At 35.3% G+C, this 26968-nt stretch overlaps 2 protein-coding genes across 3 annotated transcripts; both read right to left on the minus strand.

The window, feature by feature from the left end:
- Positions 1-508: 508 nt before the first annotated feature.
- Positions 509-1978, minus strand: LOC103485779 (protein PHYTOCHROME KINASE SUBSTRATE 1). The gene has a single exon (XM_008443480.3). It carries the CDS (start codon positions 1976-1978, stop codon positions 509-511), a length of 1470 nt encoding a protein of 489 aa, XP_008441702.1.
- Positions 1979-21437: 19459 nt separating this feature from the next.
- On the minus strand, positions 21438-24099 carry LOC103503171 (sucrose transport protein SUC8-like). 2 transcript variants are annotated; one of them, XM_051084516.1, is made up of 3 exons: positions 22636-24001; positions 22296-22505; positions 21438-21698 (listed from the first exon to the last, which is right to left on the minus strand). In XM_051084516.1, the coding sequence occupies exons 1-3, from the start codon at positions 23903-23905 to the stop codon at positions 21589-21591; spliced, it is 1590 nt and encodes a 529-aa protein (XP_050940473.1). In that variant the 5' UTR covers positions 23906-24001; the 3' UTR covers positions 21438-21588. The 2 variants fall into 2 exon arrangements, with proteins under 2 accessions (XP_050940473.1, XP_008465545.1); XM_008467323.3 differs by lacking the exon at positions 21438-21698 and having other exon boundaries at positions 22149-22505; positions 22636-24099.
- Between the last annotated feature and the right edge of the window lie 2869 nt (positions 24100-26968).

Here is a 26968-nt window from a genome sequence, read left to right on the forward strand (position 1 = left end):
AAAAGTTGGAAGAGAAATAGGGTGTATAAGATTTGTTTTAAAAAAGAAAACAAAAAACAAAACAAAATAATTGAGATCGTGGTGAATCAGAATCTTGTTAAGGTTTAGTGAGATTCTAAATCTATAACCGAAAGAATCATTCATGCTAATTTACTACGGAATAAAGAAAGCATTCATTCACATAGATGAATTATGATGGTGTAATATATGCAAGAACAATGCATGTCACATCAACTAATTAAATAAGGAAAGAATGTACTGACGATTATAAGAACATCCATCCTGAATTTTTCAAAGTTTTTTTCACTAAAAATTACAAATAAAGTCGGGAGAGTTTAGAATAATAATATATTTAATTACCTCTCACTCGAACCTTGGTCTGTTCAAATTTTGAATAGCAGTGAATAAGAAAATCTCCTACTATGTTAGAGTAGAGTAAATAAGTATATAGTTCAAATTTTTAAACTTTAATCTACTTATGGAAATATGAAAATAACATGTAATGATCTCACTGCATATTGAAGGTCATATTGGTAAGCCTTGGGGAATAAGGGCGAGGAAGCGAGCGTGTGCCGAGAGCACGAGCAGGCGGGGCAAGAGGCAACATCGACGACGACCCTTGCGATTTGAAACTTAGCCCTCCCACTTTGGTCTCATCTTCAAACCTTTTAACTGCCATCAACGACTCGGAGTCACGTTGTTCCATGTGAAGATAATCAGAGTTGTTGGACTTATTACCACTCATTTTGTGATCATACTTATTATTACCTTCAGCAACTCTTACTGCTTTCTCACTATTACACCCTAAAATACTACTCGGTCGCCTCTTCGGGACAACGAAAACCTCTTTGTGCACATTAACCCTCATCGGTGGTGGTGGTACCACTCTGGCTGGGCTGGTAATGGAGGGGCGCCGTTCGTCGAAGTCGAGCGCACTGGCAGTGACCACGCTCCAGTCAACACTTGCTTCACTGGGCGCATAACAAGAGGCAGTTGGAGAGTGGAATGGGTTGGTTTGCTTGGTAAGGCTTTCAATCTCGAACAAGTCGGAGCTACAATCGCTATTCACCTCGTCCTCGTTGTAAAACATTCCTGATCCTAAGGTGGTACTGTGGTTATTTGTTTTATCCCAAGAAAGCATGGTTAGCCTTTTCTCCAGGCTGATCGGTTTATTGCTTCTGAGCCTTCCCGTCACTGGCGAACCGAAAACCTCTAACGACTTTCTTTCAACTACTTCTTCAGGTTCTTGCAAATGGACCATCTTCATTGATGATGCTGCAGTTGGAAAGCCTCGAAACGATGGAGTTTCTCGATCCAATATATTATTAATATTATTTCGTGTTGGGTTTGTTGTGACAGCATTGCTGAAACTGATTTCGCCCACGTCTTCAACTGCAGTACTCTTTTTGTTGCTTGTACAGCACATGCAATAGCCAAGAGTGTTGGATAGAAAGCTCTTGTTGTTGTTACTACTCCTCCTCTTCTGGAGTGAATAACTGTTATTGGCAATTGTTGTTGCTATTGCAGTTGTTGTTGTTGTGCTTTTAACGATCTTCAGCAAAGGTCTTTGGCTGTTGACGCTACTGGATTCCGATCCAACACTTGGAGTTCCAAGCCTCGGCTTTGGCAATTTCAAGGCTTCCTCCATATGAGCAACAATAAGTTTGTCAAACTTTTGAGAGGATGGATGATTGTTACCTGATCTTTGAGTGCTCTCATCCTCCATTCCGCCATTGAAGTACTTTTCAGCTCCAAATATTCCAATCTCTCCATCTTCACCGCCTCTGCTACCAGGAATCATGATGGGGCTTTTCAGGTAACGAGTCGACTCTGTGAGTTTGCGGATGAAGTCATGGTCTTCTTTCGCAGTCAAGTAAGACGAGAATGAGGTGTCGCCGTAAACTCCCAAATTATTATTGCTATCAATATGGGTATCAAAAGGCAATGTTTTAGATGATATGGAAGTGAAGATGTCCATTGAATTTGAAGATTGGATCCCAAAACAAAAGCAGACACAAAAGAGAAGATAGAGAGCTGATCAAATAGTGGTAAGTAATAAGATTTGAGCATTCAGAAATGAGGAACAAAGTCTGGTTCTATAAGAAGAAAAGTTGGGATAGATTGTCAAGACATTATGAAGGCAGGACCATAAACTTTTTGACCATACCGACAATGCATATAATTTTTTTCTTTCATAAAATACACAATATTATATTTTCGTTTTTAATTTCTTCCTACCACCGTTACTCCATGCTTTTTTCTTTTGACAGCCATAAGATTATATTTTGCAAGGGGTCTTCGAAAAACCCGCAAAATATTTAAATAATTTTAAAAACAGAAAAATTATCCGATCCACGATAAAAATACCAAAAATGGCTCAGTCAACATACGATTAATTGACCATATGTACACGTATAATTCTTTTCCTAAATGATTAATACACATTCGTATAGGAAATGATACACGATCATGTACACGCACTACAAGAAAATGAGAATCTCTCTGTAACGACCCAACTTTCCGGACTAAGCTGAGGTCACTACTAAATACCAAAACTCGACCACACAACATAAAATTTAAAACGGACCAGTTACGATTCATTAAAAACGTTAGAAACATTACAAAAAAAAAACAGTTTCGGGCCCTATTTTAAATCAGTCACAAAAGTTTCAACAAAAAAACTCAAGTCATCAGTTCAAAATCACAAACCAAAATTCTGACAAAAATACATAGCGGAAGCAATAAGAAAACCAGACGCGTCCATATGGCCTTCACGCGTCCTTCCTGCCTCTCGTCGGTCTGCCCCTCGCTGTGCCCTTACCTGAAAAGTTTAAGAAGAGAAAAGGGTGAGTATAAACATACCCAGTAAGGGACCCACTACTGGGCCCGTTCGGGAACAACAGTTAACTTCCTATTCAGGGGTACCCTACATGACAGTCTAGTGGTTCCGTAGAACGCACATATCAGTCTAGTGCTCCCGAAGGATGCACACATCAGTCTAGTGCTCCCGAAGGATGCACATTTCGGTCTAGTGCTCCCGAAGGATGCACACATCAGTCTAGTGCTCCCGAAGGATGCACATATCAGTAAGGCACACTACCCCATAGATGAAGCTAACCGTTACCCCTCAGTCCATACTAAACCGTCTACAACAGTCATACCCCATCAATACTCATATTACAATTTCGCCATAGGCTTTGCCAGTCAGATAGTATAGGTTTAAACAACTACACCCCCAGTTACCATACGCGTTTCCAATTCGCACACCATTATGGTAACCCCTAGACCCAATCAACTAATCAATCGAAATCGGATTCACTGTCCTTTCCCATCCAAACTCCATGATCAATGTCCAGACCAATAACTACCACGTACCTAACCGTAACTTCAAGGTCCATCGACATACAATTCCAATCTACCACGTAGCCCATTAACATAACCACACTATACCGAGCACCCAGCATCGGGTCTACTAGCAAGTAACTCCTTATACCCGATAGCGCACAAGTTACAACTAGCGGTCGCGTTACTCTTACATCAGACAAGGATATAATAACAATGCTTAAAAGTCAAACACACTTATATTTATTCGGTACAGTTACTAACGTGTAATCCTCTGTGGACTACTACGTTTCCAGCCTCGCTCCGAGGTCCAGTAGTAGGAAAACCCTTACCTGAAACTTGGTTATGCCCCTCGATCGAGTCCACGCTCAATGGATCAACCTAAACAAAAACACGAAGGTTTTAATCGATGACACTAGTAGAAGTCATTTTAAATGGTTCTAAGCGACATCCGTTGACTTACCCGAGGGAAGGAAAGCTATCTCCAACCAAGCCTGCCGCGGAACCCAAAAACTTGAACGTCAACTCCTTAATACCTTCAAGAGATAAAAGGTAGGACCAAATCTTATTTCAAATATTCAAACTCGAATCGGATGCAGCAACATTAGGGAATTCATCAAAACAATCCTTACAGAAAACTCACCGTGACCCGGAGTGGAGGAAGGAAGGCTTAGGTGGCTCGGCTCGGCTTGGCTCACTCTCGGCTCGGCTCGGCTTGGCTTCGGCTCGGCTCGGCTTAACTCGGCTTGGTTCTCGGCTCGGCTCGCGGCTCGGCTCAACTCGGCTCGGCTCGGCTTAACTCGGCTTGGTTCTCGGCTCGGCTCGCGGCTCGCGGCTCGGCTCAACTCGGCTCGGCTCGGCTTAACTCGGCTTGGTTCTCGGCTCGGCTCGCGGCTTAACTCGGCTCGCGGCTCGGCTCCACTCGACTCGCAGCTCGGCTCGCAACTTGAAACACGGGTCGGATTTGATTCGGGTTTTCGGGTCGGGTCGGCTTGAAAACGGGCAACCTCCATGACAAACTTCGGGCGTTCGACGACGGGGATGTGTCGCGGTTGGGTGGAGTCCGACGACTGGCTCTGTTTTCACGCGGCGGAGGATGACGGCTTGACGGCGGACACGGTCGGACGATTTGAAACCGAGAGGAGATCCGAAATGGTAAGGAGGCCGCGGCGAACGAACACGATGAAGCTGACGACGCTGCCGACGCTGGAGGCGGAAATGGAGACGGAACGTGACGAGGGAGATTGAGACGCGTGCGGAAGAGAAAGATGGAGAGACGGCAGCGGCGGCGTGAAGCTGGAGACGAAGAAGAAGAAAAAGAAGAAAAAGAAGAAGAAGAAGCCGAGGGGGGGTCTCGCGCGCGGTAAGTTAAGGTTTCTTTTTTTAAAAATATATATATATATATATATATATATATATATATATATATTAAGTTAAATAATAATAATAATAATAATATTTAATAATAATAATAATAATAATAATATTTAATAATAATAATAATAATAATAATAATAATAATAATAATAATAATAATAATAATAATAATAATAATATAATAAATAATAATATTAATTAATACTAATGTAATAATAATGTTAAATACTAATACTAATAATATTAAATAGTAGTAACAATAATAAATTATAATAATAATAATAATAAAAGATAATATTAATATTAAATTATATATAAATATTATAATAAATATTAATAATAATAATAATATAATTACTATTATATTATTATTATATAAATTTACAAATATTAATTTCAGAATTTCAGAAATTAATCCAAAATTTAAAATCCCCGAAAAATTATATAAAACGGTAAAAGTTTACCTCGAAAATTCGGGGCGTTACACTCTCGACACACACAAACGTCGGAAGATGATTTTTCGACGCATAAATCAGCGTCGGGAATGGAATGAGTCGCAGGATGATCTCCCAACATGTACATTTGAGTCTGGAGATGTCATGGGATCTCCCGACGCACATTGTTATAAAAAAAAACAATGGAAGGTACTGTTTTGCAAAACCCCAAAACGAGAAATAAGTAAATGAATGGAAAAATTAACAAAGCTAAGGCAAATGAGAAGTAAGAATTTAAGATTTTAAAGCAAAAATCTAACTTAAATAAATAACTTACTAGAAGAGATAGGGTCGGCGGTTACATCAGAAGGGAGGACAGAGAAACCTTGCATTACAAACAAATAAACCCAACAGTTTACAATAAAAATTAGGATTTAGGATTTTTGGGCAAAACTCTAACTCAAATAAATAACTTATCGGAAGAGAGAGGGGAGGCGGCGGCGGCACCGAAAGATGAGGAAGGCGACAGTGGCGTGGTGGACAGCGACGAGATTCCAAAATCTCTTCCTCTCTCTCGTTTTTTGGCTGGGGTGTCTTCTCTCTCTCATTTTTGGCTAGTTTCAATTTGTTTACAGATCTGAAAATGGGTTTTAAAGGGAAACTCTCAACGTTGATTGGGGTGCGCCAGGAGTTCTTGCACTAATCCTGATGACATCATGCATTGCGTCGGGAGAAGTTAAATATATTAAAAAAATTATAAACTTCTCCTAACGTCATGCATAATGATGTCTAGAGAAGTTAAATATATTAAAAAAAAATTATAAACTTCTCCCAACGCTATGTATAATGGCGTTGAGAGAAGTTTGTAATTTTTTTATTAAATTACCTTATATCGACGTCACCTTATGTCACGTCGAAATTGTCAACCTTTTTCGACGGAGCTTCTACGACGTTAGAAAAAGCTTTTTCTCTCAACATCACCTATCCCAGCGTTTGTATTGTTCATCAGAAAATCTATGTAATTTCTTGTTGTGACGTTTGCGTAGGAAATGATTCACGATTGTGTAGGTATAGTATCAACACAAGTCACTCGCGCGCATGTAATTCTTCTTCTAAACGATCATGAATCAAGATCGTTTAGATATTGGTAGACAATCACGTATCAAGATCAAAACAATCGTGTACAAAATCTAAACAATCTTGGTACAGAAAGATCATTTATATTTAGTACAATATCGTGTACCAATATTGTTTAGTTTTGGTACACGATCGTATATTAAGATCTAAATGATTTTTGTTCAAGATCGTGTACCAAGATTTTTTATATTTGGCACACAATTATTTAGATCTAGAAGAGAAAATATATGTGATAGATCCAATGACGAACATCGTTTACCAAATGGGAATTCGAAAAAATGAAAAAAGAAAGAAAAAATATGAGAGCTGACAAAGAAGGAAGAAATTCTAGAGGAGAAAATGAAAAAACCTCGTACAAGAACAAGTGGAAATATGATGAAGAAAAAGAAGAAGAAGAAGAAGAAGAAGAAGAAGAAGAAGTAATAATTAATATGCAGAAATTGATAATATAAAGAAGAGATGAATAAATCGCAACCAAGTAGAAGAAAAAGAATAAAAAATCGTCAGCAATATTCAAGGGCAAACTTACACTACAAGAGACGGGGTACTCCCGACGCAAAAAAAACGTCGACAAAAATGAAAAGTACGTCGAGAAAGGTTATCCCAACATACAAAACGACGTCGGGAAGAACGTCGGGAGAAAGGCGTCGGGAGAGGCTTAACACGGCGTCAGAAAAGCCTCTCCCGACGCCGAACTACGCGTCGACATAGCCTGCGTCGGGAATACCTCTTTCCCGACGCAGACTATGTCGGCGCACCTTCCGGCATCGGGAAATCGTCTTTTCCGACATTTTTTTCTCGACGTTTCTTTACGTCGAGAAGGAATGAATGAGAATTCCTTTTTATATATTTTTTTAATATTTTATTTCTACTTTTTTCCTTATAATATTTTGCTCAAACATTCACAATGATGTTCAGATTGCTCAAAAACATTTCCTGACGTTTTGGATTAAATTAAAACAAATTGAATATAAATTAAAATAAATGAAATATACAAACACAAATTAAAAAAATAGAATTAAAATTAATAATACAAATAAGTTCACTACAATAAATATAGTTCTCAAAATAGAAAAACACATAAACATAAGAAAAAGTCTCCCAACGAGGTGCGTATGCGCGTCATTGTACAACTTCGGTCCTAAAAATGATATAAAAATAACTAAGTTTAGTACATAATCATATATTTGCAAAAACATAAGAATAATAGAGACATATACGTACTGTAGAGTTAGGGATCATGTGGTGGTCCCTATTGTGCACGAGTTAATTCTTCCATCATCTTTTTCATAATGGCTATGGACATAGAAAACAAACATTCAATAAGATTGTTTGTTTGTAATGACAATGACTTGTAAAAGACTTCGATAATGCATTTGAGTATTACATTATATTTTATATATAGGATAGTACAATTTTTATATGATTAAAATTAGTTTCAAATGAATAAAGGCATGTTTTTTTGAAAAATGTTAAAAATGAATTTTAACAACTTCAGACTCAAATGATTTTAAAAACATTCAAAATTATCTCAATTAGACAAGATGGGTCGAAGTGGATTGAACAAATTTAGGAGTTATAGTTTTAGATTAGATTATGGTGAAGTCACTTATTATATCAATATATAAAAAAGGGGTTTTTCTCTTTCTTCTTTAACAACAACACACATATCTCCAACTATTGTTATATAAATTCCATATGATTGAAGAAGGAGTGGGAAAGAGTACTAAAAAACAACAAAATAAAACAAAAAGTTGTCTTATTGTTTCACAATCTTTTGTTACAATATAGAGATTTGACATTATACATATTGGATATTTGCAAGGTAAGGCAAATGGGATGAGACTTAGCTTTGGGAAAGAGGGTAGAAGTTGGTATGGTAGTTAATTAGGGGAGACCACAATGAGAGACCTTAAACCCAATGTAGGAATAATGGTGTAGTGACCAAAACCAAGAGCTAAGAAAAGAGTGTTCCATTCTTTCTCATTCCTTTCTCTACCACTGAAAGTTGTCATCATTAACACATCACAACAAAGTTGAGTTTCAACTGATGATTTCTTCATCTGTTCCAACTCTTTTTCCAACACCATCTCTTTTATTATTACTTTCCCTCCCTCACCTCTACTTGGAATTGCTTCTTTACATTTCTTCAATATCTTGATGCTTTCTTCATCATTCCAATTGTGTAGAATTGACTAATAATCAAACACACACCCCAAAAGTCGAAGGCATATTAAGTACTCTCTCCTTCTAAACAATCTTATACAATCCTTACAATTTACATGACTTTCACCATGTGTGCATAAAGTTTAATTACTTTCAAAATGTATTTAATAGGTACATCATTTCAAAATGTATTTAATAGGTACAAAGATACACACATTCTATACAAAAATACATTTAACAAACAAAAATTTATTCCAAAAGAAAATCCTAAAACATAACTTTAAACTAAACAAATTTTAATTTTCCACTTACCTAAAGTGGCAGACAGCGGTGGAACGGCGGCAAGGGATGGCGATAGAACGACGGCAGAACGGTTTCTTTCTGTCGGCTTTGACCTCTCTTTTTCCCTCTCTTCCTCTCTTTTTTCCTCTCGGCTTTCAGTTCTGTAAATTACAGAACTAAAACAAATAAAAAGGGGATTTCCCGACGCCGTGTCGACGCATCGGGATATCCCCTAAATGGCGTCGGAAAAAAGGTCATTCCCGATGCTCACTAAACGGTTTTCCCGATGCCGCATTGTGCGGCGTCGGGAAAACCCCATATTCTCGACGTCATTCCCGACGCACTGTGCACGGCGTCGGGAATAATGTGTTTTTTAAAATTAATTTAGCCTTTTCTCGACATCGGGTGGTCGACGCCTGTTTGATGCGTTGGGAAAATGGTTTTTCCCAACGCTTCTTCTGGCGCAGTCTCGACTGCGTCGGGAATACCCTTTTTCCCGACGTCCGTTATGCTGACGTCTTTTTTGACGTCGGGAATGCTCCATTTTCTTGTAGTGTTAGAATTTATGAAAATATTATGAACTTCTTGATTTTGTTACACGGACAACAAATATTTTGGTGTTTTGTTATTTTTATGAAAATGAATCATTTTGTAATATGGTATTCTCACCGACTTAGACAATCTTATTCATTGCATTAGACAATTGTTTCGTGTGTATGACTAATAAAATATCTAATATTGCAGCTTTGATAAACATGGTTAAAATGTCTAATACAATATATAAATTGTCCGTTAACCTTAAAAAATCTCCTAAAATATAAAAAATGCTTAAAAATTAATTGATCATATTTAGATTTTTTTTTTTTGCCAATTAAACTTTAAAGTTTCGATTTTTGTTGCCAATTATTACTTGTATTATTATTATCATTTTTAAATGTTGGGTACTATATATATTAGACATAAAAATAGGGATGTCATGATTCTACTATTTTACATTGGTTGAAATGTGGTCCCACTTCTTTTATTATTTATTCATTTAATTATGGATGGTTATATGTATTTGAGGTTTTCTGTTAGGATATTCCTAATTTTTTTTAATTAAAGATGGTTTGGATTCTACAAAACAAACAAGATATTTAGTTTTATTTATGGAAGGAAGATTGCTTAGTTGCGTGTGGGCTCGAAAAAACACATGATAGAAAGAATTTTGATTGAAGGTAACTATTCAATATGCACATTGAGACCTAACAAGTAACGAAACAACATATTGGAAGTGAGAGACTAACTTATGGGTTCAAAAAGGCTTGAAGCTGAAATTACATGTGAACATTGATTCAGAAGGAGTGATCCTTAGTCATGTTGTGATAGTTATAGTTTTTTTATTATTATTTTATCAGTTCATGGTTAGCACAGTAAAATGTGTTGAGTGCTAAACCCTATGTCATAACATTGTAATGATCAAGTTCTAAAAGAGTAATATAATCTCTTATCATAGGTCTGAAACTCCAGATGCAAATGTCGTGCCATCGAATTGGGTTACTAAAGTTGCTAATGTGTTGTTCTATTTACCTATCATGTTTATGTTGTTATTCCGTGTGTTATTAACTTAAGGCTCTGACAATATTTACATTTGTGACAATATTTACATTTGTAACCGAACATTCACTTGCTCATACTATATATCCAAGTTTAAGATATATATATATATATATATATGACATAAACTGAGACGTTAAGAAGCTAAAATTTTAACCTTGTTTAAAACTGTGTTCTTAACCTGAAATTCTGAATCTGCCGCCACGCATTAATTTTACTTGTTTTAATGATATTATATAATTTAAATATTATAAATGGATGTGTTTATATAAAACTTGTCTTAGGATCAGACCGCAACATGGGGCCAAGAGGCAAAATGAAAACTTCTACGACTTAATTATGAACATTGGAAAACTTAAAGACAGTATATAAAGACCAATTTAGAGTTTTATATATAGGTTAAACTTCGATTCCTATCATATGGGCGTGTGTCCCCTCGCTTGAAATTGTGGCTACATCACTATATTCTGGTATTCAAGATGAAGATCTAGGCTGCAGCTTAAATGCCCAACCACCACCGTTGATGCTGTGTCCTTTCGGTAATTGCCTCCACAACGTAACAGGTTAACAGCCGTATCGCAATCTGTCTGACATTGTCCGCCATGGCCAACCACGGGTGAGACTTTTTTTTTTTTTTTTTTTTTTGATATTTTCTCCGTTTCTACTCATTTTTGCCTCTTTCTCTCTCTATATATATAACCAATGTTTATAGAACAAAAATATGAACGGGAGACTCCCCAGCCGACGGTTACAGAAAGAGGAGTACAGATTACAGAAGAAGGGTCAGGGAGAGAAAAGAAATAATAAAACTCCCCTCGAAGGCTGAATTTACAAATATGCCCCTCTCGTATGTGTTAGTTAAATGGGTAATCCAACAAATAATGGTAAGTTGAGAAAATGGACTGATTGCAACTATTTAAATGTTCAAGGATGCAATTCAACGAATTATTGTTAACCAACATCATAGTTGTTCGTGCAATTTTTCTTAGTTTTTAATTCTTTTTATGAAACTCGAGTATAAACTAAAATTTCACGACTAAATCTTCAAATTATAGATATAAAAAAATTAGACTGTATTATAAATTAATATTAATATAGATGTCCAATATTAAGTTTAGTGTCCACCAACCATCATGTGTTACTCTCTTAACCATCAATACTCTTGACAAATGTCTTAAAAGATACTCATTTTTGTTCTCCATCGTAAATCTACCTTATGCTTGTCAAATTGCTTATAAACAATGACATTTGGTAGATTTGTAAGACATAGGTAAATTTTCACATAAATGGGAGATAGTGGATTTTAAAGAGTTTTTTCTAATCTTTTTAATTTCTTAATTTTCTTATTTATTTATTTATTATTATGTTTTATTTATATTTCATATTATATTTTTCGATATCCGTGTTCCGATTGCACCTTGTTTTTACAACACGTTATCAACATGAACTCTCCAATCATCTCCTCCGTCGAAGGTATGTCCCAAGGGTATGTCGGTTTTCTCCTACTTGTTATAACTAATAAAATAAATATTGTTTTGCATGTTTGATATATATTAAATTTCTATTATTTGATAATAATATCAATAAGTATTTATTATGAATGCTTGATACACTAAAACAATCATTAAGAATATGATCATCATAAAGTAGTTATTCTATATTTTGGATATGCTTCTGCAATAGCAATATCAAGATAAGTTTTTTTTTAGAATATTATGTACTTATCTTTAATGTCTTCTCGTGGTTGAATAAGACAACGAGTTATTGATTGAAAAATCATAAACATCAGTCGACAACATTTTTCTTAAAGTAAATGTTGTAAATTTTAATAGTGATGGATGAAAATAATGAATATTGACCAACAGGAACAATCTCATTTCGTGAATTAAATGTTGTGAATTTGATGATTGTAATTAAGGTTATGTTTGAATTTATGCCTTAAAACTCGTAGTTTGTAGTTTAAAATTATATTCCATTAAAAAAAGTGGTTATTGAGGAGTTATTTGTGAAAATTGAATGTTATAATCTTGCATCCAATAAGCTGGGGTCTCGAGGCTATCTAGTGTAAACTTTTACATTATGTAGAGACATAAACATGGATCAAGTTCGAGTATATAGCCCAAACGGTCTATAGTACTATATGAATAAGGTTAGGCGCCTTATTCTGGGGATACTATGAATGCGGCCCGATTTGTAATTAGTATAAACGATGTGATTCCGAATCGTTTATATAGAGCCATGGAAGTGAGGACATCAAGGAGCAAAACGTAGTCTTGAGGATAAAACAATATTTTAACCTAGCTAAGGTTATGAACAACCTGTGAAGGATTAACTTAATGATCATGGTTATTTCAGATGGACACAAATATATATATAGTGAGGAGAGTGCAACTACAGGGCTTTAGTAGAATGACCAGTTAGTTAACGAATAATATTGATTAGCTCGACGTAAAAGGGTTTAGTCAGTTTATCTCGAATCATTAAAGCCCGTTATCTATAGGTTCATTAGGTTCCCCTGCTAGCTCATCTAGAATTAACTTAGAATAATATATTTGAATAATTCAAAATGTTCGCATTAAGTAAAGAGAGAGAAACTCACGAATATATGTGATATAAATGTAACGACCCAACTCCTTATACTAAACTGAAGTCATTACTAATTAAAAGATAAATAAAGTTTCTTAAATTAAAAATAGAAAATAAAACAAAACCTCAAATACTCATTAAAAATCATAAACGAATGTATGTAAGGATAAAATTTAATAAAATCCTAACTCGGGCTCTGTCTAGTTTTAAAGAAAAATAAATAAACTAAAATAAAATAAAATAAAGCAGAAACAAAATGATCCCATGGCTCGCCACGGTCACTTATTGTCATTCGCCAGCTTTCCCTTGCCCTTAGCTCTACCTCTGCCTATAAAATTAAACAAGAAATAGTGAGTACAAAAATATACTCAGTAAGGGACCCACTACTAGTCCTGCTAGGTTCCTATTAATTTCCTATTAGAGTCTTGTAAAGTGGTACCCTTAAACTGGCACGTTCTTGAACATGTGAAAATCTGTGATCCCGTAGGAACATATCTAGTCTTCGGTGGACCCTAAGTAACACCTAAGACAAATTGGTTTTAGTGTACCTGAAGGAAACACTAAGACAATTGGGTTGTGAGTGACCCATCGAATCACTCATAATCATATCTATGTCTATGTTATACTGGACTAGTGATCTTGAGGGAGACTCATGCGGGTACAACTCTAATAGCTAAAGATAACAGCACAACCTAACCATAGCATGTAACATAACATACATCATCATAAACATGACATAAGTATCAATCATGTCATTTTTAATCAAACATTGTCGTCAAAGACATATCACAGTCATCATCATCAATATATTAGCGGTCATTAACATAATATCAATCATCATCATCGATCATCAATATAATGACAGTTATTATCAATAGCATAATATTAATCATCATCTATAACATCGCATTATGCATTTTAGCTACCATCAATGCATAATCGTAAATACATGCAGTCTCTTAACTTCAGTTCGAAGGTCCATTAGTAGAATCTCTTACCTGGAGATTAGTTAAAACCGAAATTATCCTAACCGTCACGATTAAGCTTTCCAACAGTCAAGTCCTAAACAGAAAGGGAAATTTACTAAGTGTGATAACTTCACTCACATTTGACTAAGGATCCAAAATCCAGTTAATTTAATTTACCCAAAGTCGGGGTCGAAACCAACTTAGTCGGACAAATTTCCAACTTAGCTTCCTATTAAATCTAACAAATCTTTTAAGAAAATAATTCAATTTAATCCAAATTAAATTATTTATGTTCCAAACAAATCTTTCATGGGCATTTACCAAAACCCAAATCAAACTTACCAAATAGGTACAAAAGGGTAGAAAATTAGGCTTGGCTAGAGGAAAAATGGCTAGGTGGCTCGGCTAAAGGAAGGAGTCGGCTCGGGTAGGAGGCGAAAATGGTTGGGTGCTATGGCTGGGTGCTGAAGGCGGCTCGGATCTGAGGCTGGAATGACTCACGTGGCACGGACCTAAAGGTAGCTCGCGTGCGGCTACTCTCTGTTAAGCTCGACGGCTTGCTCAAGTGTGCTCGGGTCGGCTACGCAATGATCTTCAACCGTTGATGGCTCGTTCATGATATTGCTGCACGATGGATTACACAATAGAAAATCGACCGACTACAGTGCTCGTGGTGGTTCACGAACGGTGGAGCAGAGACGGGACGAATTCGACTTGATGACGACATAAAGATGGATGGCTTGAATGGCTCGATAGAGCGCAATGGTGGCTGGCATTTCACGAAGATGGCCAACTCGGGTGTAGGTTTTGACGGTAGGGCTAGGCGCGGAGCAAAAGATGGCTAGGGTTTCTTTAGGGTTTTCTTGTGATGAGGAAGAAGAAGATGAATAGGGTTTTCACACATCTCAATGCCCTATTTAATAATAATAACTCCTTTTTTTCTTTTTCTTTTTTTCCTTTTTCTCTTCTCCAAAAATCTTCACACTCTCTCTCTTCAATTAAAACCCACCAAATCTTATTTTTAAACTTATTTTTTTATCCCTCTCCAATCCAATCATCTTTATCTTTGAAAAATAAATATTCCTACCTAATTATATTATCCACATAATATAATTATTTTAACTTCAAAATCAATTAATTAAACAATCAAATATATAATAAATCGAATTTTCTCAAATACAAACAATTAAATAATATGTGATAAGTTCCAATTTCTACCAATAAAATATTTCAAAAATTAAATAACACCCGAAAATCAAAATTTAACTTAAGATAATTACAACTAAATTACCTTAAATTTGGGGCGTTACAATAAATGTCAGTAATCAGTTTGAGATAGAGCTCTATATTTAAATGTGATTTAAATACTTAAAATATGATTGTGGATTCATATTCGGAAGCTTGAAAATGGTGGATATAGTCAAAGTTTAAAAAAGTGAAAATGTTGACTTTTGACTTTGGAAAGTCAAACTTTGACCGACTTTTTTAAGTTATTCAATATTTTGACTTTTTTTTAACCTGATTGTAATTATTTTGTTTAATTACAAATTTTAATATTTTACCATATTGTCCGTCTTGACTAATTTTGATTGTAATTATTATTTTTTTTAATGAAGAAGCATGGATAATTGTCTTATGCTGAACTTAAAAATGAACAATGAAGTTATATCTCACTGGTAGACAGTGCAACTATGTGCACAATACTGACAAGTAAAAAATGTTTTTCCAAACTGACAATGTTAGAAGCAAAAGTCAATACAATATCGGGTTTTGCAGACCTAATTGAAGAGTTTGGAAAAGCAAATATTATTTTACCTAGAGGAGCAAAATTCAAAATTGATAATGCATTATTCTCTAGTCAATCAAAGAGAAATTTATTGAGTTTTAAAGATATACGTTGCAATGGTTATCATATTGAGACTTACAGAAAAAATGGAATACAATAACTTTATTTTACATCTACTGTCTCAAATGAAAAACGTATATTAGAAAAGTTGTCTGCTTTATCTTCTGGATTATAGTATACTCATTAACAAGAGTAATTGAAACAAATGCAACAATGAACATGGAGCTCATGAGTCCAGACATATTTGCAATTTGGCATAATCTATTGGATCATCTAGGATCTATAATGATGAGAATAATTATCGAAAATCCACATGGACATCCATTGAAGAAGAAGAAGAAAAAGATTCTTTAATCTAATGAATAATTAGATCATCAACAACTAATGTGGAAATCGAATCACCTACATTTTTAGAACTAATTCATAGTGATATTTATGGACCTATTGCTTTGCTCTGTTGCATTCTTTATTTATTTGCTTTCTAAATTATGTACGTGTCTAGTAACTCGTGGATATGTCATATTGAGGCTCTAATTGAGCAACTAGTGGGCGACTAAATATGCGAAAAAGGTGCAATACTCCTATTCATGGGTTGCTAAACTTCCGATGATATACGTGTAGTACAAGTTTTCCTTTCTAACGTCCAAGTGCAAGCGAAGAGAGGTTTCATGGTAAATCCAGAGTCGAACGCAATGAATTAATGTTCATAATGAACGTAATGCGTAGCTAAAGTCATGCAGTATATTCTATACAATATGAAAGTATTCCGTCGTCGTTGTCGTCCCTCGCTGTTTCGCTACCGTCTGCCACTTTAGGTAAGTTTAAATATAAAGTTTGTTTAGTTTAAATATAAGTTTTAGGGTTTTTTTTTTAAGAAAATTATTTTAGGATTTTTTTTAATAGATTTTTGTTTGTTAAATGTATTTTTGTATAGAATGTGTGTAATTTGTGGTTGAATTGAAATTTGAAGGGTTTAGGATTTAGGATTTATAGTTAAATTGAAAATTGAATGGGGGGAGGGGGGTGGGGTTATAGTTAAATTGAAAATTGAATTGGGAAGTAAAAATAAAAATGGAAGGGATTGATTTGAAGGAGAAGGATATGTTTTTACTTGTTTGGTTGTAGAGAAAGAACACCGCAGAAAATTACTTTACATTTTCAAAACAAAATCAACACTTGAAACAATCAAAAGAAGATGTAAAATAGTGTGACAAACCACCAAATTTCCATTCTAAGTTTTTCTTTTCTTTTTTCTTTTTTGAAGATTCATAATGCATTGATAGTAACTTAGAATAGACAAAAAAAATCAAACCATTATATCTCAAACTTCTAAATTAAGGTAACTTGAAATAAATAAATAGAAGTTGGATGCCAGAGTTTAGAATTAGTTTTTGATTTGTTTTGATTTGATTTCTAGATTTCAAAATGCTACTCTATATCTTTAACTAAAATTCAAGAGGTTACGTTTTTACTCTTAGATTTGAAATTGGGTTTTATTTGGTATATAAGTTTCAATATTTACTTGTTTACCCTTAATTTCTTACGCTAATGTTTAATTTAGTATTTATCGTTAACTTTCACTCAATTAATTTAAAATGGTCCTGAAGTTGAAATTTTTAATTAATTTTAAGTGAAAAAATTGGCAAAGAAATAATTTTAATAGATAATTATTTTAAATGATGAGAAGATAATAATAGACACTTATATTTTGCTATATTTAAAAATAAATTGATTCATTTGTCATATGTGAAAACAAGCTAAACATAATTTATTTACAATGAATTCAATTTTTAATTAATTAACACCGAATATTTATTAGAAAATCAAATAAAGACATACCCTTCTCCTTCAAATCAATCTCACCTCTTGCAGTTATAGTGACAAACCACGTACCCACATATTTATGTAGTTTATATATTTTGATTCTAGCTATGTGTTCGTATTTACTTATTGAATGTTTGTTTTCTATGTCCACAACCATTATGTCATTGTCATACCCACATAATAATTTTATGGAGATAGACGCTATGTTCCTCGAGTTTAAGAACGATTTAGATAACATCGTGGGAGAGTCGTCATCTGTGGGTGACAATGCGGATGAGTCTAAGAATTTCCTTCATTTTAACTTACAATTATTTCATGTTTTTTTTCTAACATTAATATGTTATTATCGATTTATTGAGCAGGGTTTTCTTCTCAACAACCTGCGACTCTGACTCCTAGGAGACGTGCGCAGTCTCGACTCTTGGAGTTTGAGTGCCACGTTGCAATAAATCTGTATTCCGATGACGATCGCCTCTGAAGTGGAGAAACCTATTTCTCCACACACCATTCGCTTTAGTCAGGCGATAGGCATGTGCGTGCGAAAGACATTTCCCGTCCGTTGCCTTAAGTGGGTAGACGTTGGGAGAGAATACATTAAGGTCGTCAAGGGCGACCTTTAGGTAATTAAGTGCACTACACATTTATGATTTCATTTGAAACATATCTAAGTTTAACCAATCTAATGTGTTATGTTTGTAATGTGTAGCGATTTTTTGTGCTTGATTTCAATGATCAAGCAATTAATTGATTTGTTGAGCATCAGATGATCACGACCTTTAAAGAGTTTTGGGCCGACTGTTACAGATGCTTCAAAAAGTACAGCGACTAGGAGGAGGCTCGTGCGAACCCACCAAACGCATTGGTTGGACGTCATGAGGATTGACACTTCCTCTGCGACCACTATATGAGCCGTGCATTTCAGGTATTTGTCATGATTAATTATGATTTCAAGTTTTAATATGTATAAGAAATAAACAATATAATTGTTTTCATGCAGGAGCAATCACGGACGAACAAGGCTGCTAGACATAAGCTGCCTTATAATCATAGTAGCGGGTCCAAGTCGTTTCTGCAACGACAATACGAGCTCGCTGAGAGAAAAGGGGAGCCGGTTGATCGTGTGGAGTTGTTTCGAGAAACATACGTTCGAGCTGGGACGTTTGTGTCGCAGGCCACAGAGGATGCTCATGTAAGTTATGCCCTTATTAATTATCCTCTTTCATTATATATTTTTGCGCATTACCTAACATAGTTTTTAAATTTGTTGCAGAATCAAATGCTGGAACTCCAATCCTAGCATACTCTAGAGGGTATTCAGCCACTTTCTGAGGATGAGATATGTGATCAGGTGTTGGGTAGACGACCAGGCTACCCAAAAGGCCTTGGTTGGGGACCCAAGCCAAAGGCCCGCAGGACGACGAGTGCGAGCAGTTCCTAGACATCTTGTCCGCAGTCCACACAAAAAGAGATTGAATTACAAGCTAAACTTAATGAAGCTTTGAAACGGATTGAAGTGCAAGATAGAAATCACCAAGCGTTAGCTTCACAAGTGGAACGAATGCAAAAGCTGATAGAAGACTTCACTCGTGCACAACAGGGACCATCGCATGATCCCTAGCTTTGCGGTACGTATATATGTCCCCATTATTCTTAAGTTTTTGCAACAATAGTATACAATGAACATATGGATATATATACTAAACTTAGTTGCTTTTATATCATTGTAGGACTGAAGGTGTAGAATGACGCGTATGCTCCTCGTTGGGAGACTTTTTATTATGTTTGCATTTTTTTGTATTATGAGAATTACATTTTTTGTATTAAACTTACTAATATTTTTTGAACTTATTCGTATTATTAATTTTATTTTTTTTAATTTGTGTTTGTATTTCTTAATTTATTAATTTATATTGAATTTGTTTTAATTTAATCCAAAACATCGGAAAAAATATTTGAGCCATCTGAATTTCGTTGTGAACGTTTAAGCAAAATATTTTAGAGAAAAAAAATTAGAAATTACATATTTTAAAAAAATATATAAAATGCAATACTCGACGCAATGAAACGTCGAGACTAGGATGCATAAGACAGGTCGGAGAAGGGTTTTCCGACACACACAAGACGTCGAAAAAAACGTCGGAAGAGGCATTCCCGTCGCCACTTTGACCGACGCATGCCACGATGTCGGGAGAGGCATTCCTGACTCATTTCTCTCGACGTTATTTCCGATGTCGTGAAAAACGTCGGCATATCATTTCCCGACGTTTTTTCACTTTTCCTGACGTTTTTGTGCGTCGGCAGTACCCCCATCTCTTGTAGTGTAGGTACCTATGGCGGTGCTGCATGAGTGTGGCAATGAGATGAGATGGAAAGTGAACTCAGTTATAGGCATGGAAGGAAAGAATGCTTGATTAACTACTCTTAATGGATCGTGTTTTAATAGTTTAAGACGATACAAATCATGTATTAACTTCAGAATTAAGGTGAGCAACCTTTTCGTGCCTTTGCCATACTTGATCACCTATTGGGATTTAAATACTTAAAATCAAGCTATGCTTTGTGTCTAATCAGCTTATAGGCGTTATGATCATGAGTAATTTATCCTTAATTAAAGGCGAGAAAACCTTTCGATGCTTTCATTGCACACGTTAACATCTCTGCAACTTATGCAAAGGATGAACTTGATGATGAGATTGTATTGCTAGAATCTCCTTCTCCGCTTGTTAGCTAACTATGTTTTCTCACTTGTCAAGTGATTGTAGTCAACATCATTTTCTTTCTTTCAAATACACAATGCTTTGACATCCATATTTAGTTAAACAAAACTCATAAAGCATACACTTTGATTTTCTAGCATTAAAACACATTTAATTACGCATGACTAATTAACTAAGCACATTGAACATGGATAATAGAAGTGAAATGAGAGAGTGAAGGAAGAAATGTATTACTATTATAAATGAAACTTTAGACCTTTAGGCCATAAAATACATTACACATCAATACATCACAAATAAAAAGGTGGATACAGAGAAATGCATTGAGCATGAAAGTATATATTATAATCCAAGATATAATTTCAAATGGTAATGCCATGGAATAGATTCATCAACAATGCTTGCCTTCTTGGTTCTCTTCGTTTGTGTAAAAGAAAGACGTTAGTTTAAAACTGAATATGAATGCAATAATCTTTTGGTAGAGCATCATTCATGAAATCATTTAAAATCTCATCAATTAGCAACTTGTGTATTTGAGGTTAATTAGGCCAAGTGAATAAGAGAGATTAGATAAACCACTCTATAATCCAAACTCAAATATATGTCCAAGTATAAACTCATTCCTATGTCTCCCCATCAACTAAACTTCTAACATTAGGGAACTAACTTCTGCATAGAAATCATCACATAAGAATGTACAATAACGAAAATCTATAATTATGATTTAAAATTTAAACAAACCAATACATTACATATCATAAACTACTAGTATACGAACGTTAGAGAACTAATTTCTGCCACTATTTCTCATAAATAACTAAACTTCTAACATAAGGGAACTAACTTCTGCCTACAAATTATCACATGAGAGAACACAAGAATCAAAATAATACATACATATGAATCAAACAAGCAACACTTTCTCCAAAGAAATCCAATGAAAAAAACACTCACATTAAGGAAGCTACCGTTTTCCCCCAAACTCTCCTATGATTGTTTAGGCGAAAATTTATCATCTAAGTAGAGTTGAATAAAACCAAGTACACAATAAAACAATCCCAACAAGAGAGGAACCTAACAACATTCATTCAGATTTAATCATCAATTAAGTTCCTTATGGAAAGAAGAAAAAGCGTTCAAGAAATCATTAGGGTTCTAAAATGGAGATTAAAAAATGTTACCCAGATGTTAGTGTGGAGAGGGCCGATGTGGATGGGTCTTGTTCAATAAACAACGAGATTGACGCTCAAGAGCAAAAACATATCGAGAGAGATATGGACGTGCGGCGGTGGTGGCGAGGCAGTGTGCGAATGTCAAAGATCTGAACGTGCGAACTTGAGACAGATGTGGACGTCGAATGCACAACAATGATAGAGATGGCGGTGGCTGGGCACGAGGGACGACAACAACTGGGCACGATGGACTGTTCGTCGGAGAAGAGAGGAAAGAGAGGGAAGAAAGTGAGATTGAGAAGAGGGGAAGAAATTGACAAGGAGAGGGAAGAAATCACGATAATTCATAAAGAGAAAAGTAAGTGAAAGAAATACTTAATCTTTTACGAAATTAGAAAAAAAAACCATAGCTTTAATGTCAGTTTAAAACTGACATTAAAGCTTCCTCTTTAATGTCGGTTTTAAACCGACATTAAACATCCGTATTTTAAAAAGCGACATTAAAGCTCTATTTTCATTTTTTTCAACCGAGATTAAAGGTCATATTTCTTCTAGTGAAAGACAGACTAATATGATTAATTAAACTAGCTTAAAGGTGTTAGGCTACGCGTTGGTGAGCAATTTCACATAGGCGTCCGAGTGTCATCCAACAAAAAGTGATGGATGCATATAGATTTTATAATAAAGGATATCATGGGAGGTTAGAAAATAAAACATTCTAGTTTTATTATAAATTATTCTATCTTTATTATATCTCATACAAAGAATAAGAAAGAAAAGAGTAGAAAATGGACAAAAACTAATGAGAGGAATGGTGAAAATCTCATAAAGTTGGAAGAATCAATGACCACCGGCCATTGTTAAGGAGGCTTCGGATTGAGGTGGTGGATCGGGGAGGACAAACATTGCACACATTGCACTTGCAAAAGAAGCAATTCCACCCATTACAAATGCCGGTAAGTTTCCTCCTCCGAAAGCAGCATCTAATGGCCCACTAACTGAGGATACGATAAACTGTGGAATGACGATGAAGAGGTTGAGAATTCCCAAGGAGAGGCCTGTGTTGTGAGATGTGAAGGAGGAGAGAGAAATAAGGAAAGAAGCTAGCATGCTTTGTTAGTTAATTAAATTATATATATAAAGAAAGTAAAATAAAGTGTCATAAATAAATTTTAATGTTTACAGTACCTTGACCCGCATCCGATTCTGAAGAAAAGATGGACGCAAGGGCAAATGGAACACTAAAAGTGACTGACAATGGAATACCCAATACCGCAAAGATCGAAAATGCTCCGGCCCTGACGTTTATTGGAGGAGGGAGCAAACCATTAACGGCCCTCCAACGCTGAGCAACCTTCGTAACAACGACGGTGGATCCCATGCAAACTGTAAATATAATGTTCACAACTCCCCACCACCATCTGAGGCCTCCTAGAATACGGCTTATTGGCTCAATTGCCAAAGCTGAAAATCCTAAAACAAATGAGTTTATCATCAACCCAAGGGCCCCAGCACGAACACCACGGTCATAGAACTTGACTTCTTCAGGACTTCCCTTTGGCTTTCCTCCGTACACTTCCAAACCCATCCAGTCAGTATCATACATGATAAATGGGAACCAACCGATCCAGTTCAAGGCTGTTACCAACAACAAAATCCACATGGGCTTCTCCAACTTCTTGAGTGCCCCAAATAATTTCCCGAAAAAGGGTGTTGCTTCTTCGTCAATCTCCAATCGCTCAAATGGCTTCTCGGTCACGGTCAACACAGCGAACGTGGTAATGAGGAGAAGGAATACAATGTCGATCAAGAAGCATGTTTTGAGGTTGGCGCAGTAAGTGTCACATGCATCGGTTAGTGTGAAGGGGAGGAATTTATGGAGTTTGTTATTGGACCCAGCTGCGTACCCCAAAACATTCCCTACCCCCATGAAGAATGAGAAAAAACCATTAGCCATTCTCATCTTCTTGTGATTATTACACGACATATCTGCCAACAGAGCTCTACAAGGGCCTTGGAGCATGTTGTTTGCAACATCAAGAACCCAAAATCCAACCACAAAGATGGCAACGGCTCTTGGTTTTATGGGTTTAGAAAGCTCATCACCCACAGCATGCCCAATGTCTGCAGCAAAGCCAATGAGGAAAACTGCAGTTGCCACAAAACTAGCTCCAGCAACAATGAACGGCCGACGACGACCAAACCTAGAGGTGCAACGATCACTGTAGTACCCGACAGTAGGTTGCACAATAAGCCCCGATAATGGTCCGCAAAGCCATATGAAAGCTGACCATGTATGTGAAACTCCAAGTTGTTGTACGTAAGGTGTTAGCAATGAAAGCTGTAGAGCCCAACCAAATTGGACTCCAGCTGCAATAGCTGCAACTATTATTATTTTTTGGTACGAACTTGAAGAGTCTGACACCGTCCCCTTCGACACAACACCTCCATGCTCCATGATGGTGCCTAATCAGGATTTTTAATACAACTTTTTTTTTTTTTTTGTTGTGTTTGTGTTTCTCTTTTTCTGTTTTTTTTTTTCAGAAAGGAAAAAGGAAATCACAGTTCCAAAATCAATACTATTGATTTTTTTTTTTTTTTTTTTTTTTGGGTTTTCTTTTCCTAAATCCCTTCTGCACAAGTGTAGATGGATTGATAATGCTTAGGATATAGCTAGGCGCTTGTGTGGCTCTTATATAGCTATGAAAATCATGGAAATTTGAAACCATAAATAGAATCGTTGAACAAGTAATTTTAGGAGAACCAACTATCAAGATTCAATGTAAACATAAACATCTTGAATAATGGCTTAAATAGAAAAATTAATGTATAACTGATAATTGGAGACCAAATCTCAAATTGCGATAAATATGTAAAGACATAACCGTAATCAAATGAGTCTCTTCCCCTTTATTCTTCTTACAAATAAACAGAAAAGCAAATACCCATTTAAAAATCACCAAAAGAAAGAAGAGATTAAGTTGAGGATGACAATCTGGTTTAAATCTATTCCAACCACACATTCTTTCTCAAATCAATTCTCAAACACAGTCTATATACATAGTTATCAAACATTGGAATAAATGCAATAAAAAAGATATAGAAGATAATATTTTATTCGTTATTTAAAAGTAGAGAAACAGTCATTAAAGTGAGTTGCGACAATTACAAAGTGACGAGTGTTCACACGAGATTTTCGAAGAAATTTATTCGTGGAGTTGAACTTGTGTTGATGTTGTATTTATGTTGATTCGATGCGATGTGGTTCGATCTCTACAGTTTGAGGAAGCGAAGCACGTGATGTTCTTGATGTTAGAGTCTTGGAAGAAAGCTTGTATCTTCGAAGAAGCTTCAATGTTCGAGAGTGTTCTTGAAGTTGAAGACTTGGAAGAAAGCTTGGATCTTCAAAGGAGCTTCAATCTTCGAAGCTGTTCTTGAAATTGGAGTTTTGGAAGAAAATTTGTATCTTCAAAGAAGCTTCAATCTTTGAGGGTGTTCTTGAAGTTGGAGTCTTGAAAGAAAGTTTGTATCTTCAAAGGAGCTTCAATCTTTGAGGGTGTTCTTGAAGTTGGAGTGTTGGAAGAAAGTTTCTATCTTCAAAGAAGCTTCAATCTTCGAGGTTTTTCTTGAAGTTGGAGTCTTGGAAAAAAGTTTATATCTTCAAAGAAGCTTCAATCTTCGGTGGTCGGAGTTTCGATCTTCGAGGTTGGTTGACTTCAGGAGTTGATGAGGCTTCTATCTCTTGAGAGAATTCTCTTTACACCTTCTGGAGTAAAAAATTTCCAACCTCCACAAATGAAGAGAACTCTTCTATTTAGAGTTCCCTGGTGGGCTTTTATGTACTTGAGTCTGTTCTGGTCCATGGACCATACCCATGGGCTCAATCACATGGATTTGGGTCACATTTTATTTTAGGCTAAATTAAGCTTTATTTTTGGGTTCAATTAAATTTTAGCCTAACTAAATAATATTTAATTGAACCAAAATAATTAATTTGACCCAATTGTCATAATAAAGACACGTGACATCATTAGAATTGTTTAATTTATCTCTAAATTTAATTTGGGACACATGCCAATTTTTAGTTAATCCCAAATATAATTATTTTAGTAAATAATGTGACAATTTGTGATTGGTTCTAAAATTTCTTATTCAACAACGAGACATAAATTACTACCCAAATACAAGTGTGATTTTTGGTTCAGGCCATGTTTGTGTTTCATTGTTATTTTTCTTTTTCTTTTTCTTTTTCTTTTCCTTTTCATGGAGATAATACAATAAATATGGAAATTTTTTGTATTGAATGATTTAGTTAGAATATAAGATCAAATAAAAATATACGAGTGTCCATCTTTCTTGATCTTAAACCTCAACGGCAATAATTTATCATAAGCTTTACTCATTGAGCCCCTACCACCTAAGGTTATGTAAGATGAAAGAGATATAAGTCTCAGTTTGCTTTGTAAGTCGGTCAAATTCTTTTGTTTTCATCTTTTGCAATGAAATATTCCAACTCTCTAGTTTTTGTGTTTTTTATGGCATAAATATGCAAGGAATGTTCAAAAAATTCTCTACTTTGATTAAAAAAAAAAACATGGGGTCTTTTCAAAAATAGAACAAAGTGTGAAAATATTTACACGGTATAAATTAATTTTTTTTAAAAGAAATCCACAAACCCACAATGTGAAATAATAAAAATACCCCTGCGATTAATTAGGCACACACACGTGAAAAAATGATTTTGTACCGAGTCTAAACAATCTTGTAGCAAGTCTAAACAATCTCTTAACAACGACCCCTTAGAAACGATCTCTTAACAACAATCCCTTAGAAACGATCTCTTAGCAACGATCTCTTAACAATGATCTCGTAGCAAGTCTAAACGATCTTATAACCTTGTACCAAATCTAAACAATATTGTACCCTTCTACCTGGTCTAAACAATCTTGTAGCAAGTCTAAATGATCTCGTAGCAAGTCTAAACGATCCCATAGCAAGTCTAAACGATCTTGCACCCTTTATGATATATAAATCATAATTACAATTTTATGATTATCAATACAGAGTTTAAAACACCTTTTCTTCACTTAGTACTAGAAGTAATACATTTTCACTACAAGTAAATCTATCACTAATCTATTTCAAAGATGAATTAGATAAACTAAAATCTCTCCCTTAACCATGTTACTCATCAATCAATAGATTAAGGCAGTGTAATTGAGAACCTCCCCTTAAATCATGTTCATCATTATAACGTAAATGAAGGTTCTTTTATTTCTTTTAGCAACAAAAACTTGATCTTTGTAATTAGGCCATCAGAACGTTTCTTCACAAAAACTAAACAACAATAAAAATCCACACAACTAAAGACTTACACACTTGGTTTATTGCTTCACAGAGGTTTTTCCATCCATCTTTAGTTCTATGCATGCATATGCCAACACACCAAAAATCCAACAATCCTTAATCAACAAAGATTCGGTGATTGAATGGAAAGATACATATCATAGATGCCGAAAAC

This window comes from Cucumis melo, chromosome 5 (assembly GCF_025177605.1).
Source record: "Cucumis melo cultivar AY chromosome 5, USDA_Cmelo_AY_1.0, whole genome shotgun sequence".
Classification (NCBI taxonomy): Eukaryota; Viridiplantae; Streptophyta; class Magnoliopsida; order Cucurbitales; family Cucurbitaceae; genus Cucumis; species Cucumis melo.

Excerpts from the sequence above, each read along its gene's own strand:
- LOC103503171 (XM_051084516.1), bottom strand. The coding sequence starts at position 23,905 with ATGGAGCATGGAGGTGTTGTGTCGAAGGGGACGGTGTCAGACTCTTCA. Across the intron at positions 22,506-22,635 it reads AGAATCGGATGCGGGTCAAG|GCCTCTCCTTGGGAATTCTC; the intron begins GTACTGTAAACA and ends CTCACAACACAG. Across the intron at positions 21,699-22,295 it reads CTCCTTAACAATGGCCGGTG|TCCATCGTGCCCAGTTGTTG; the intron begins GTCATTGATTCT and ends TCCGACGAACAG.
- LOC103485779 (XM_008443480.3), bottom strand. The coding sequence starts at position 1,978 with ATGGACATCTTCACTTCCATATCATCTAAAACATTGCCTTTTGATACC.